The sequence below is a fragment of the Halyomorpha halys genome, unplaced genomic scaffold (genome assembly GCF_000696795.3).
Source record: "Halyomorpha halys isolate HHAL.00 unplaced genomic scaffold, Hhal_1.1 Scaffold806.1, whole genome shotgun sequence".
NCBI lineage: Eukaryota > Metazoa > Arthropoda > Insecta > Hemiptera > Pentatomidae > Halyomorpha > Halyomorpha halys.
In genome coordinates this window covers 208,504-224,380 of record NW_027113188.1, presented here as the reverse complement: position 1 = coordinate 224,380, position 15,877 = coordinate 208,504, and the positions used below count along the sequence as shown (strand labels likewise).

Below are 15,877 nucleotides of genomic sequence, written 5' to 3'. Positions count from 1 at the left end.
CAAATAAATAGTTGTTAACTATTTTTAACTATTATATTATTATTATTTAATTATATGTTCACTATTTTTGTTAATTATATATATATATATAATAATGATAATAATTTCAAAAACTAAAAAGAAATATCACTTACAGAGAATTCAAGAAAAATAGCCAAATGCCAAAGGTCATTTGAAGAACACCAAATATAACTGATATTTTCATTTTAAATGAATTGTAAAAATCAATTTGGTTAATGGCCATCTGTAAATTAATAAAATAAAGTAATATAATATTTAATTATCAGTTAGATTATTTTAAATACAATTTCTCAAAAAAACATAATAATATTGGACAATTCAAAGTGAAAATTCCTGCAATATCTGCTCTTATATTTTTCTTAATTTATATATTTTGCTATACCTTTTTGCTTCCTGTACACTATCACAATCCCAATAAAAATCAGCACAACACTTCAATATTCCACAAAAAAATTCATTTTATTAATTCTGGGAAATAATCTACTAAATTTTAAAATTTCAATAATAAACCAGCATAAAAAATAAAATAAAAAGCTGTTCAAAATTACAACAAGAAAAGCAAAGGACAAAAAGAGCTTAATACAACATTATTTTAAAATGATTAAGAATGAAAAAAAATTAAAGAAGGAAAAAGGGATATAAAATGCATCCCAAGAATAACATAGGTTACAAGAAAAGAAATGATGTGAAATTAGGATTAAATAATGATAATAAACAAGGAAAACTCATATGGGTCATTCTCTACAAGTGCTACATTTTTAGCCACTAAAAAAAATGATCATCGACTTTTTGTTTCTTTCTTTTGCATTTTGTTTCTTTCCTTTTTAGTGAATTATTTTTTCAAAAAGCTCATCATAGAAATTACTAGTTTATATGGAACCACAATTTAAAAAAAAATTGTGGGTCCAGGGTTCTGAGGTTAAATTCAGGTTTTATAGGAAATAACAGAAAATCCATAACATCTAAATATACTAACAGCCTTAATATCTCTAAAATCACCAAACTGTATGATAAAAAACTAGAACAGCAAATTTATATTATTAATACTAGGAAATAAGATACTAGAATAGCAAATTACTATTAATTAATTCTAACCTTCCAAACTGGATCCATTCCAACAGGATATGGTTTTTTTGTAAAGCCATCACCTGGATTCAATTCTACATGAGGTTCAATTTTGCTCTCTTTCACAACATTGTCACTAACAAGCCAGCTACTTCCAACAAAATTCATACTGAGAGCGAAAATCTCATTGTAAATGATACCAGTATAAATTGAAGCAATACCCATTAACAGAATTATATATCTTCCTCCAAAAAGTAAGTTCCATATCTTTCCAGTGACATAAAACAATATTAAATATTAATTTAATTGAAAAAATCACTATTGAATGTACAGAATTATAATTCAATTATTTCATAGTAAATACTAATTCATTTGAAGGAATCATTATTGAATGTACAGAATTACAATTCCATTATATAAGTGTGTGCTGGCTCAAAAACTTAGTTTATTATTACAATTGTAATCTTAATGAATGAACTTGCATGAACATCTATTCAATAACTAATATCTGAAGTCTATTATTTGACTTTATAATTAATTATTTGGGGGCGATCAAAATAGTAAAAAACTTCGGAATTAATGTTTCAACATACTTTGCAGGTCTTTATTAGGGCTAAATACAAAATACAAAAGATTCCCATACAAAACTATGGCTAGACGATGAGATGTCATAAAGGAAATTATAAAAGTGATGCAAAAATTGACAAAATAAATTAAAAGAAGTTTATATGAACATAATAAAATATTAATTACGAACAAAGTAATGAATATTAAAAATAAAAATGTTTAGCTGGAGTAATAGCAAATAAAATAATTTAAAAAATTGCTAAAACTAAAAGAAGTTATTTAATTTATTTATTTAATGTGATTTACAACTGTGCAAATAATAAATACAATAAGTAAATATGTTGTATGTTTCATTTACACTTGAAAATCTTGGGAAGGAATCACCCATTGGTGGTACTTCAAGCATTAATTTGGACGTCTTGGAGGATTATCAGGGATTGCTGAGGATGAGAGATTAAGAATCAATGGGTTAGGATGGGTAAGGAGTTTGGAATAAAAAGACGCATATTTGTTTTGGGCCTAATCTGCAACGAATGGGATGGTAAGGTCTTTGTGGATGAGTTAATTTGTAATGTAATAAGGAGCATCAAGGATTTTACATAGGACTTTGGATTGTAAGGATTGGATGTGGGATGAATTTGATTGTTTGGTAGAGCTCCAGAGCTCAATTCCATATGTCCAAATCAGTCTGATTATCATAATATATAATAATATTTTGTAGTGAATGATTAGTTTAGAACGTTTGTCAAGTAGATGTTGTAGCAATCGAAATCTACGAGCAGTTTCTTGTCGTTTCAGTCTTATTTAATTTTAAATTTTAAGTTTGATTAAAAATGTAAAACCTTTTTGGTGATATATTGGTACATTCACCAGAAACCAAACTGAACCATACAATTTCAAGAAGTTTTTAATTCACAATTCAAAAGGGTTCATTAATAATGTTTTGTTTTTTATGTTTCTTGAAGATATTAACCTTGGATTTATTTTAACATCTGAACAATGTTTTGGGCAAGTTGCCCACTAGTTGATTTTCTACTTATATCAAATGATGTACATATACCAACCCAGATTAAAACAACCTGTCTATACTCAAATCTTGAACATAAATTATAATTTTTCTTGTTTTGTTTTTTTCTTAATCATAAATATTTTCTTATTTTTAATAACTATCTCAAAATTAATATTTATTTTTTATTTTGTCCATCCTTTCTGCATTATTAGAGTGCACTACATTTCAACTTTCATTTTTGTATTTTTTTTTTTTATGTTCCATTGTGGGATATTGTAGTAATGGACTGTCTAGAACTGAGGTTTACATTTATTACTTCAATTAATTTTTATCGGGAAAGATTGAAACATCAGCATTAAATACATAGTTACCACTATTTTTATATGTTGTTTCTGACCGCCAACTGGATCTCCTTCAAGATTAAGAATAATTTTCAAAGACTATAAAATAAACATATGTTTAGAATGTATATCATACCTCATTTTCAATATTTTTGGAAATGAAATATTTTTCCCAAAGGATTGCAAATGAAGCAAATAATGTTAATAAAACTCCATGGCCCAAATCTCCAAACATCACAGCAAAAAGAAATGGAAAAGTCACCACTGTATATGGCACTAAAACAAATATTTTTAGAATACAATTTCGATAAAAAGTAAAAATTAGAAGTGAAATAGTTATTTAAGGTGAAGAAATATTTATCTCAGAAAGACAATTTTTTTGGAATTACTATTAATGCTTTTTTTATCTTTCTATCATATAAAATAGTTTTTAGTGATCAATGTGTAATATTTTATTTTACTGTAAGGTGATGTAATAAAAATTGTTCGTAAAAGATTAAGGTTAACTGATGAATTATGCATCTTGCGGTAGAAAAGATAGAATAAAAATTCAGGACAATTTAGAGGAAAAAGTGGTTGCTAACATTGTTTTTGAAGAAACTCTAAATTCAAATACAAATTAAAATGCTAGGATAAGGACTTGATTTTTTTTTTCCTGCTTACTCTATATTGAAAAAATAATACAATCTGATCTACAGAATAAAAGTAAATTATAGTTATACAATTTGAGCAACGATTAGTACAATTAAATGAACAGTTGTACAATTTGTAATATGGAGGTTGGCCCGCTGTTAGGCGGATAGTGGTACCCTCCCTAGTAATACAAATTAAACTTATTTGCTACTTATTTAATTATTAATCATTATTTATATCATTATTATATTCAGTATTGAGTATCTTAGCTTCCTATTGAGAACGCAGGCAAAAAATTTATATAAACTGCTTCACTGATTCATTCTCCCAGAACAATTTGCCCCAGAACATATAAATAAATAAAGGCTTATCTTATGAAAGTGTAAACCTCTCTCCATTGCTTTCTGTCCAAATTAAAGTTATCAAGGTCTGACTTAACATAATCCTCCCTCTACCCATTAGCTTAGCTTCAATTACCTTTTGGGATTTGTTTATTTATTTGTTGTTAAGTTCCATTACTCAACATGGCAACTTACCATGGCAAAGCACCATGATACTGTCACATCAACTATACTTGCTAGAGGTACGTAATTCAGCTTGTTTAGCTTTCTAAACTTTCCTGTATCCCTCTTCGGGCCAAATATTCTACACAAAACTTTATTATTAAATACTTTTAGGTGTTCTTCTTCTTTTAATCTAGGAATTTCAATTTTCTTCTTCTTTTGCACCCATAAAAATCAGTAAAAAACTAAACTTGAAAGGACAACTAAAATTATAAAAGACTAGTCATTTGTTTTGTGAGATTCTAAATTAGAGGTATTTTTCACCAACTATATAGGAAAATGAATACAAATTATTACTTGGGTTCAGTTCTTTATAGTTCGCAATGCCATAGGCATTAATAATATTTTGAAAACCAACAGTGAATTTATTTAATCTAAAATATGTTGGTGGAGGTTCTTTGTATTGTAAGCGAAATATTATAGGCTTGATTTCACCTCCTGAATTTTTCTATATTAAAACAAAAAACATATTAATAATAGTGACATCATGAATGACAACTCAAAATTTATGCTGAGTTACGTTATACATACACTTTCCTTAACCAGAAGCTCGTTTAGAATTTCCATATTACTTAAAGGAATCCAACATTCTGCAACAAGAAAGGATTCACTAGCGTCCACTTCAAATTTGTTCAATGTATGATAAATAGCTTTCATTTTTTTTGCTTCAATTAACCAACGTTTCAAATTTGAAGCAGCTAATTTTAAAACTCGCGTAAAGTGTTCATTAGTTGTTGCTATAACCTACAACAGAATATTTGGACCTATACAATGAAGAGATATAAGTCACTAAATGATGAAGAGAAAAATATTTTAACCCTGTAACATAAAGAGTTTGTCAGTTGTTCACCAGGTAGCTCTCTCCCCCATATGGCTTTTGCTGTGTCTAGAATAAAAACAAAAGAATTTGGAGAGTACTAAAGAACGATAAGACTATAGGTAGAATCATTAAACAGAAGGAACAAAGAAGATCAAAATATTTGAGACAGTAATAAACCTAAACAATAGAAAAATATTCACAAGGAGATCTAAGTAACTCCCAGAAAAAAGTATCACAAATCCTTATAACAACATAGTAAACATTATTTAGATATGTATTGTTTTCCCAGGAATAGCCCCTCCCTATTCCTAGTAAGCTACAGGCAAACACATGCCATCATCGATGACACCACCTTCAGCGGACCCGGCAACGTATCTTACAATGCCATACTGGCAAAACAAGATGTTATAATTTGCCAACATATATATATACATTTTCACTTTTATTTATTATAATTTGTTTGTTCTTATTTTTTAGGAGGTCAGAAAAAAATGTATTGTTTTCCTTAACTATGTATGTGTTGAAAAGTTAAGGAATAGCCCCTCTCTATTCCTAGTGAGGTTCAGGCAAACACATGCCATCATCAACGTCACCGCCTTCAGCGGACCTGGCAACCTATCTTACAACGCCATACTGGCAAAACAAGATGCTTTAAATCACCGGCTTATATACATATATTTTCCTTTGTTTATATTATAATTAGTTTGTTTTTATTTTTAGGAGGTAAGAAAAAAAAAGTATTGTTTTCCACTAGCAGGAATAGCCCCTCCCTATTCCTAGTGAGCATCCAGGCAAACATATGCCGTCACTGTTGATACCGCCTTCAGCGGTCCCAGCAACCATTCTTATAATGCCATTCTGGCAAAGGTATATGTACATATCATTTCCTTTTGTATATATTTGTAAATGTTTATTTCTTTTGTTCTAGGAGGTAAGGAAAAAAAAATGTATTGTTTATGCATTTACCAACGGAAAGGCCCCTCCCCATTCCAGTAATCCACTGGCATAAGCCACCTATGTTCACTACCTTCACTGGACCCTTCACCTAAACTTATAATGCCAAAAGGCAATCCAAGGGATCCTTTATATCTAGCTGTACATATAGCATACCCCACTATATGCACGAATCATTTACCAATTTAAATTTTTGGAGGGTACGAAAATAAAAAGTGCATAAACACCAGCAGGGCCCCGTTTCTTAATAAATTACAAACTATTAATCTTGTCGATTTAACTTAATACAATTACACTCACTTGTGCTTTAGTACTTTTTAATTCCTGTAATATCACTAATAGTCCTCCCTATAATGCAAAAAAATAAGTATTAGTGCAATTACCACGTTTTTTCTATACTTGTACTATGAACTAATACTATTAGCTTTCATTATGAAACAGGGCCCTGGAATAGCCCCTCCCTATTCCTAGTGAGCATCTAGGCAAACATATGCCATCACTGATGACACTGCCTTTTGCAGACCTGGCAACCACACTTATAATGCCATTCCGGCAAAACAAGACAACTCAATAACCGGGTATATGTACATAACATTCTTTTTTGTAGATATCTAATTGCTTATTTCTTTTTATTCTAGGAGGTAAGAAAAAAAAAAATTATCGTTTATTAGGATGGGGATTTATTTCAAGTAGCTACTTAGATCTCCCTGTGAATATATTTTTCTATTGTTTAGGTTTATTACTGTCACAAGTAAGCGCCGCAATGGGCCCCACCTATAATGCCCTTCAGGTAAAAAAAGGATCATTGCATTGTAGTGTACATATTTATATTTAACAATGTATTATTTGTTTCACACTAAAATAAAAACAAAAAGAAATAAAGATGGATTAATAATAAATGAACAGCATTATGTGAGGATCATAATTTAATGGAAGTATTACCTTTTTCTACCATGGGTATTAGAAGGTCTGAATGAAATATTTAACTGTTGGTAGGGATGTTTGTTCTGTGGGAACTCTAGATATTAAAGTCATTCACATAATTCTGTTCATTTATTAATTCATGTTTATTTCTGTTTTAGAGGGATCAGAAAAAAAAGATATATTTCAATTATGAACTTAAAAGTTAAAACATCAGTAAATTTAAGCACTTTTATTATGTGTTTTATTTCAACTGTTCCTTGCTGTCAATTAATTGTGTTTATGGTTAAATATTTTTATTTGAAATAATAAATTTATTAATTAGATTCTACAGCAAAAATGGCTATAGATGAGTAAAGTGCAAGTTCCACTGAACTATTAATTTTTGTTGACTTTATTTGCTTCAGAACTTTTTTTTACAGAATATTATTAATTATATATATAGTCCATTTTAGTTAAAAAGCCTTTTATAATGAAAGTGCTAGTTTCCTCATTATGAATTGTTTCCTAGTCATGTAATTATTCAAATTTAATGGCATCCCTCCGATTTTCCTTGTACTACAAAGCAGAACTGTGCGAAGTAATTTCATAGTGAAAACCACTTATATATGAGCATTATATTTTTGACAAGTATTACAGAATGAAGTATTAAAAAAAAAGTGTTTTTAGTTTTGTAGTTATTTTCACGACTTAATCCTTTAAAACTTCCCCCCTCCCCCCAAAAAAAGATTTAGATGTGTGGCAACCATGCCGCTACCTATTGAGGTTTGAGTGAACCAAACACTTTCAGAAGCTGCCACTAGAGCTGTTACAATCCGACCTACTGAATCTGCTACCTGGTGGACAAGACCTAAACCGTTCAACTGGTAATCATCTGATATTTATTTTTCTTTCAAATTTCTTGTAAATATTTTAATTTTACACTTGTAATGACCATTTAATATATCTTTATATTTATAAATGTATTGTAACAACTTAATAAGGATTCTCTGATCTACTTTAATCCTCACAGTGGCCTTTACATTCCAGATGGCTTCACTGCATTATTTTATCCAATCTATATTAACGAATTATGTTGGAGTCTTTCAGTGGCTTTGTGTCTTCCATCACATTTAAGGTACTTATAGGGTATTGTTCTTTTCCAAAATTTTCTTTGGCCCTTCCTTCTTTTAGTAAATTAAATTGTACTGAGATAGAGGGAATTCACTTCACTCATTCTTATACACAACAATTAAGCTCCTTAATAAGTGTCCTGAACACCTAATACTTCAACTAAAGACACCTAATACTTCAATAAAAATCTGTTAGTTTTCTATGTTCATTTTTTAAAACTATTATATTCTTAAAAACCAATGTTTATAAAAGTAAATAGAAATATACATATATAAAAAATCTACCTTCTTTAAATCTGCAATGTATGACTTGTTTTTCATATAGAGCTCTGAACATTTTGACTTACTTTCTGGTATATCATATAATATTACTGAGAAACCTTCAGCAAGTTTTAAAATAGTGTTTTTTAAGAGTTCACCATGAACTAGTACAACAAACAGCCTTCGCAAGTTCTAAACAGATATGTTATTTTTAATATTATAATGGACTTAGTGTATGCAACTACTATTTACTAAATACTATACTCTAGATGAAGTATTATTTATCTAAAATGCCTTATATCATCCAATTTTAAAGTATTTATTAATTTGAAAAAATTATTGCATGACTCACATCATAGTCTTTTGTAGGAATGTCAGAAACTTGCAAAACATAATTTCCATGACAGATTCGCCACATAGTTCTCTCAAAAGCATTCCATTTTTGTTTTGATATTACACCACCTATGATTCTGTGAAGAAAAACTAAAGAGTCAATTTCATTTTTTTACCTCTTAATTTTACTATTTCATTTCTATAAAACCACAGATCAACAACAAATCACTTTTAAGAGGGTGACCAATTTTTTTCAATAATTGAGGTTGTTCCATTTATTATAACTACATACAGCATCCCAAAAAATTATTTCGGGACACTCAACAATGCCAGAGTTCAATTTTAATAAAATTTTTATTTTAAATTCCTTTTCTTTTAAAATCTAAGTGTACAACATAATTAGTTATAGCTTCATTGTTAATAAAAATACTGAATTTATTTCATTTAAATCCTACATAAAAATATGATTTGCTATTTTGCTTAAATTTCTGACTGCTCTTATACAGGGCTAACTTGAAGCTGATGTGATCAGTCCTGCTGCATTAGACTTTGTGCTTATGGCTCTGAGAACTTAAAATAATTAGAACTGAACTAAAAGTCCTACCTTAAAGTTTCAGATGAAATAAAAAGATAAAGTGAACAACATTAAAAAAATGAAGCAATATTTGGACTGGGTAAATGAGGTGATAAATCTACAAGATTGTAATTCTTCCTTATTTCGTTCATAATTTGAGGGTCTCATACTAACCTTTGTAATATCACGGTCTAAAATAAACACGTAATAACATGGGGATCCTCTTAGAACCTCATTTGAATATTCTTATTTATTTTATTAATCCAGGTATCAACATTCCACCTTATTAGTGAGAATAAGTGGAAAAATGGATTGGGACAACGTGGATATTATATTATTGATGCCGTTGTTCGATTGCAGGGGCTTTTTAAATATTTTGCTCTATCTCAAAGTCTCTCCTTCCCGTTTTAAGCTAATATTTCGAAAGTGATATAGGGCCCTCGCTCTCCGGGGGTTTAGTGGGGCGGGTCAGGCGGGGAAGGATGGCCTTTTTTTTTAGCGTTACGATCTCCTCTTGTGGGATTGTGACATGTCGTTCATCGACCAACCTACTCGCTGTAATTGTCTGTTCTAAACGTCAGATAAGTAAGGCTACCATGTTGACCACGTTGGGACCCCAACTATGCTTTTATTTGGAAAAAAAGGAACTGTGTAATGTGGGGTCCATGTAACTTTAATGGAAACTTACTCATGTTGTTCAAGATAGTGTTGTGAAAAAATTTGTCGGGCAACAATAGAATTGGGGGATTGTTTCATAAGTTTTCTTTAAAAAAGAAACTTGTGGGGTCTTTAGGGACTCCTGTAGTATTACGTAGGTTAATGTTTCACATATGGCCTCCCATCAGCTCAAGCCAGCTCTGCTCATACGAGTATATAACAGAAAAAGAGAGAGAAATGTGTGAGTTAACCTCTTATAAACAATACTTTAAACATAACTTACTGAAGATTTAAATCCTGTCCTGATTCAGTGTCCTGCATTGATACTACGTTTGACTAGAAAAATAAAGCAATGTGTACTTTACTTATACTGACCCTCTATCTAATTACATTATATACATAGTAATTACTTTATATTTTTTTAATAAAACAAATTTTAATGTTCTAGAATGTTCTAGAGAACTCCCTATATATATATATATATATATATATATTAAAAAAAAGTACTTTTGTTAATTTCTTAATTAATAATAATGTAATTAATAACTCATTACTGTGTATAATAAGCTGCAAGCTGTTTTTAAGATAGCTTGATATTCCAAATGAAGTTGCAGGGTATATTTCAAAGGTTCAATATTATAGCTAACCTCCTTAACTTCTTGAAAAAGTTTCTATAAAAATAATATGTAAAATAATCTTAATAAATTTTATAATCATATATTATATCAAAATATAAGAACTTGTATTACCCTTAACAGATCAAAATCTGCTGTACCTGGTGTCTGGAAAAAATATTGACATTATGAAATTGCTTTTAAATCATTAATTTTTAAAAATCTTGTTAGTTGCTCACCATGAGATCTATTATTTGTCTTTGGCTAGGTGCTGGAGGGTCATCATAATACTTTTTCAATTTTATTTTATTTCTAACAACTTCAAGATAAATGTAATAAAGAATACCTTCAGTTTTCTCACAAAGTTTTACTTCATTTAAGTATTTTTTACCATCACCAGAAGGTTTGTTTTCATTCATCTGAAAGTTTGAATTGCTCTTATTTCCCCTAAATATTTAGATATTGTGTATTTATGTCTTATCTATTTTCATTTATGTCAAATTTTATATGAAATAACTTTATTAACCAGAAGAAAAACATCATTTTTGGGCAATGGTTTATTGAAATGAGATATAAGAAAAAAATTAAATAAATTTAATCGCACTATCAATGAATCATAGAAAAATCAATTAAATTTAATTAGTTTAAAATTAGGCAAAAGAAAAATAACTGATAAAATTAGTATGAATTGAAATACTTTAATAAAAAAAATAGAGAAAAGGGAGAAACATGAGAGTAGGGAAAAGAACCGAGAAAATTCATGATAATTTTTTAAATACATTTTTAATAAATTTTTAACTGGAAAAATTGATTGAGTATGCAGCATTAAATAAGTAGAATACATTTTAATTTTAACATTTTTAGTTATCTGTAATCAAAATTAGGCAAATATATAAAATATTTATTTTATTTGAAAGTGTATAAACCAATCTAACAAAAAAAAAATGTTCATAGTAAAATAAAAACTAATTTTTAGATTCTCTTGAATTATAAATGCTGTTACCAACAATAAATCAAAACCAATCTGGAAAAAAAGCTGATAAGAGACAATAACAGTTCTGAAACACAACTCCAACATTTATAGAATAATGTATAGTAATGTACATGAGGTCTTTTTTGAACACTATAAGTCAAATTTCCACTATTTCTCAGAAATTATTAAATATTTTATTTTTATATAATACATCGTGCCTGTATACTGAAGAGATATTTTTATATACATGGAGGTGGTGTGAGTATGTAAGCGTGTAATTTGTTGCTACAGAAAACATCATTCTATTAACTCGGTACTTACCATGAAGAAGTAGATAACTTATTACTCAATTAACTAGATTTATCAACTTCTTCATGGTTGGTCCAGAAATATTATGATTTTGTATTGCTGAGAGGATGTAATTATTATATTGTATCATAATTAAATGTTTTAAAGTACTTTTACATGAATGAAAATAGATATTTATCATTTGTGCCATAATAAGTTTAGTAATTATTTAAAATTTATAGGTAATTCTATTGAAGACAACCAGAGCAAATGTGATATCAGAGAGATTACGCACTGCTACCTCCTCCTGACTTTAATTGATTTCATAAGTTGCCAGAGGAGATCCCTCATACAGTTCCTTTTTTAGTATTTGGTATGGGAATTTTTGTGTTAGCCATATATTTTTCTAGTCTATTGGTATGGTGGTAGAGTTTGACAGTGTTTTTGATTGAAATATTTGTATTCTGTTTATGTGAGTTTTTTTTTCTGTCCCATAAATTCGTGAATATATGTCCAAATGAGTTTTAGTAAGCAGGTGTATGTGTGTAGTTGCTTTCTCAATGTTGGGGCTGATAATCTTTAAATTTGGGAGTAAAGGAACTTTAGGGGGCTATTTAATGTAAGCTGGATCTGCTCCCCTTCATGACCCCATGTCATCTTTCTATCAAAATTCAGTCCTAGATATTTTACTGAATTAGCTTGTGGAATTGGTTTGTTGTCATGGAGGCACATGTCAAGATGAAGTGTGAGTATTATCTGTTGGGATTCGTCGTTATTTAGTTTAATTTTGCAAAGTTTAAACCAGTCCTGAATTTACATTAAATAGTTTTAAATGAATCATTAAATGTATTTTTTTTTTTATGAATTTTATTAGTAAATAACATGTTTGAACCCATTTCAATATGATTAAAGTATTTTTGGAACTTTGGATGTCAAAATATTTTTTATGCTATTTTAATTTTTATTTATAATTAAAAAATGAATGTGTAACCCAGTGTTAATATAGACCTCAATTAAGTTAATAGCATTGCTCACTTTAAATGAGTGAATGATTTGAAAAAAATTATCTTGATTTAACCAAATGAGTGTCATCTATAGTTGTGCTTAGAAATAAGAAGAAATATAGGATATACTTTTGTCTCGAGTATTGTGACTTTTATTTATACTTATGATGTTGTTAAAAAAACAAATTTATGTATTTATATATATTTGGGGAATGAATGTTACTAAATAATTCCTGGAACTTCTAAAATTTATAGTTGAATATTTTTGTTTTATGGGGAGAAAATGGTAGGGAGTGCGATAAGAGAATAAAACAAATATGTTATTGTTATAGTTCTTATTCTCTGACCGCAAACCCAACCATATTCTTCTCATATATATTATCCACGGTCAATTATCTTCTCATCATTATTTTTGTTTAAAAATTAATTTTAATTTTATGCTTTTAGATTAGTAGTTTTTTGTTCAGAGTATAGTGGACTCTCGCTAATCCAGACAATTCCATAATCTGAACCAGCCAAAAAACATTGAAGATTTGATTTTATGTATGCGGTACATATGTACATACATTCAATAAAACCATAATATCAAAACCTTAGGTACTGAGGTTTAAATAATCTACTTAAAAATATCAACTCTTTTTATTTACAATAAAATCCAAGCTATGTATTAAAATTTGGAAGCCTAGTCTTATGAGAATGTTAAATACAATCTTATGGCATTATTCTAAGACATACATCTCGAAACTGCACAATTTCATGCTCCCCTAAAGCAGAAACAATAGAATATCCAGCTTCTGTTGGAATGTAAATATGACATAATGCCATTCTTTCACTTCTAAATATTGATTGTAAGGGTTTAACCATCTTTGTAGTAAGTAAGATAATACTTAAATACAACAATCTTTTTGTATCAGTTTATCAATTAATCATCATATGAATAGATCATGTGTATGTATCATTTTCCTTAAAGGTCCCAACATGATCTAGTCATGAAGCATACTAATTTAATTAATGACAAAAACCATAGTCTGAAATCATTATTAATTTTCTCAATAAATTTCACAATAATTGTTACTGCATAATTTTTGTTTTTAAAATTAAGGGATAATGTTTTTAAAAGAATTTTTATTTAAAAAGTTAGCTTCACAAATTGTTTGAGACAGCTGTTTAAAAAAAGTCTGGTTCAATTTTTTAAGTTTGACAAAACATTTTTTTGGTTAATTTTAATCTTATTCTTAAAATATAGCAATGAATTTGTAGCTCTTATAATAAAATAATATATTGTTAGACAATTAAATGTATACTTCACAAATAGGGATAACTTATATTTTATTTGAATGACATTAAAATATAAAACTATATTTCAAAATTTATTTTTTTGTTGCTGGTTTTTGATTTGTTGTAAAATTTAAAACTTATTACATGAATGTAATAATGCATATTTTTATTACTTTTAATAATTAAATTTTAATTCCCAGCTCCTTAGAAATAAATGTTTTATTATAATGCTTATAACTTTCACCTATTTTTGTTTTTTACAGTAAAACCAGACAATTTATAAGAAATACCATTAATTTAAATTTAATTATTTAAGTTACTTGACTAAATGTTTACACGTACATGTATGGTTTATTCTCTTTTTAATGTAAGATTTGTGTCCCTGGCTGATTGTAGGTCTTTACTATTTATATATAGATATGAAAACAAAGTATTTATTTAGAGGAAGGACTATACTACAGACTCACTCATTTGGAATAGTCCTTATAGTAACATGTAAGAATAAATTTACAAAGTTTAATTTCGTCACAACCCCTTGAGAGTCTCAGGGTTGACTTTTACTTGTTTGAATGCTCCTACCAAAGGCATGGAAAGGGAAATAGAAAAATTTGGGCAGGATTCTGACAAGAGTACTCTGTAATAATGATTACTTTAAGGAGAATGAATTTATCTTCACCTTTTAAATTTTACATCATAGTATATGTCTGTCTCATACTTTCAACCTCACAACCATGGAACGTTTGAAAAATTCCCCAATCCTGAATGTACAGGATAGAAAAACTAATTTGGTTTAAAACACTGGGACATTCCCAACGAATCCGTCAGTAACCTCCTAGGTTTTGCTACCAGATTTGTTTTTGCCTGGTTAGCAACCTATTGTTGGGAATCGTGAGCATCTCCATCTGTTTCCTCACAACTCTGGTCGATTTTATCTAACCTTGGTGAGAAGGTTAAAACTTAATTATACAACTAATTATTTCATTAGGAGTTATAATCATTATTTCAAAGCCAGAACTCAATAAGCCATCAAACAACAAACCATGAGTCGTTTAGTTGAAAATCCTCAAAACTGAGGAGTTGGTAGGTTTAGCATGATCCAGGATTCTGAGGCATACAACAGGGTTGTGAGGAAATCCTACTTTACATATGTTCGTATGCAGACTCAAACTGACGCTCATATGAAGGTATGTTGATACTCAATTGCCCCATATTGTGGAGGGCAATAAAATATAAATAAAGTTCTTATTATGAAGTAACGGCATTATCAAAAACACACTTACTCAATTCAATTTTTAGTTAAATTATTTTCAGATTTCTTAAAGTTTAAACGTTTTCGTATCTTAGAACATTTCAGAAAATAATTTTATTCTCACTCTTTATTATTAAATTTTAGGTAACTTCAAAGTTTAATTAATTATATTGATCTTTTTGAGTTTTACTGGACTGATGTTGGTAGTTTGAAGTATCCACAGGAACAAGAAAAGAACAAAAAAAAACCTGTTCATTTAAATCAATAAAACTGTAGTACTTTAAATTGTAAGTTGTACTGCTAATGCCATGTTTAATTTTTTTTTTTTTAAATATTTATTTATTGCTATTTACAACTGTACATTATGATACATTTAGTAAATCTGATCTAAGTTAAATTGGAGTGTTATAGGCGTGTAGAGAAACTACCCATTGGTAGCACTCTAATGACATTTTACATTAGCTGGTCTCGTGGTCATCTTCTTTTCAGGCACCTTGAAGGATTGTCAGGAATGGAAGAGGATGCAAGATTAGAAACTAGGGGGTTTTAGTGGTTAGAGAGTTTATAATGGAAGGAGTGATATCTGGTTCGGGCTAGATCGGTTACATAGGGAACATTAAGGTCTTTATGTATGATTTTA

The 15,877-nt window shown here is 28.9% G+C and overlaps 1 protein-coding gene across 1 annotated transcript in view; it reads right to left on the bottom strand.

The window, feature by feature from the left end:
- Window positions 1-13,755, bottom strand: part of LOC106686309 (V-type proton ATPase 116 kDa subunit a 1) — a gene marked incomplete in the record, with an annotated part of 28,918 nt that extends 15,163 nt beyond the window's left edge. The window contains 12 exon segments of the mRNA XM_067050769.1: window positions 135-244; window positions 1,117-1,353; window positions 3,140-3,279; window positions 4,497-4,647; window positions 4,731-4,943; window positions 8,292-8,459; window positions 8,620-8,737; window positions 10,115-10,167; window positions 10,386-10,502; window positions 10,581-10,613; window positions 10,685-10,864; window positions 13,446-13,755. Coding sequence (XP_066906870.1) covers window positions 135-244; window positions 1,117-1,353; window positions 3,140-3,279; window positions 4,497-4,647; window positions 4,731-4,943; window positions 8,292-8,459; window positions 8,620-8,737; window positions 10,115-10,167; window positions 10,386-10,502; window positions 10,581-10,613; window positions 10,685-10,864; window positions 13,446-13,574 — 1,649 coding nt within the window.
- Window positions 13,756-15,877: the final 2,122 nt, after the last annotated feature.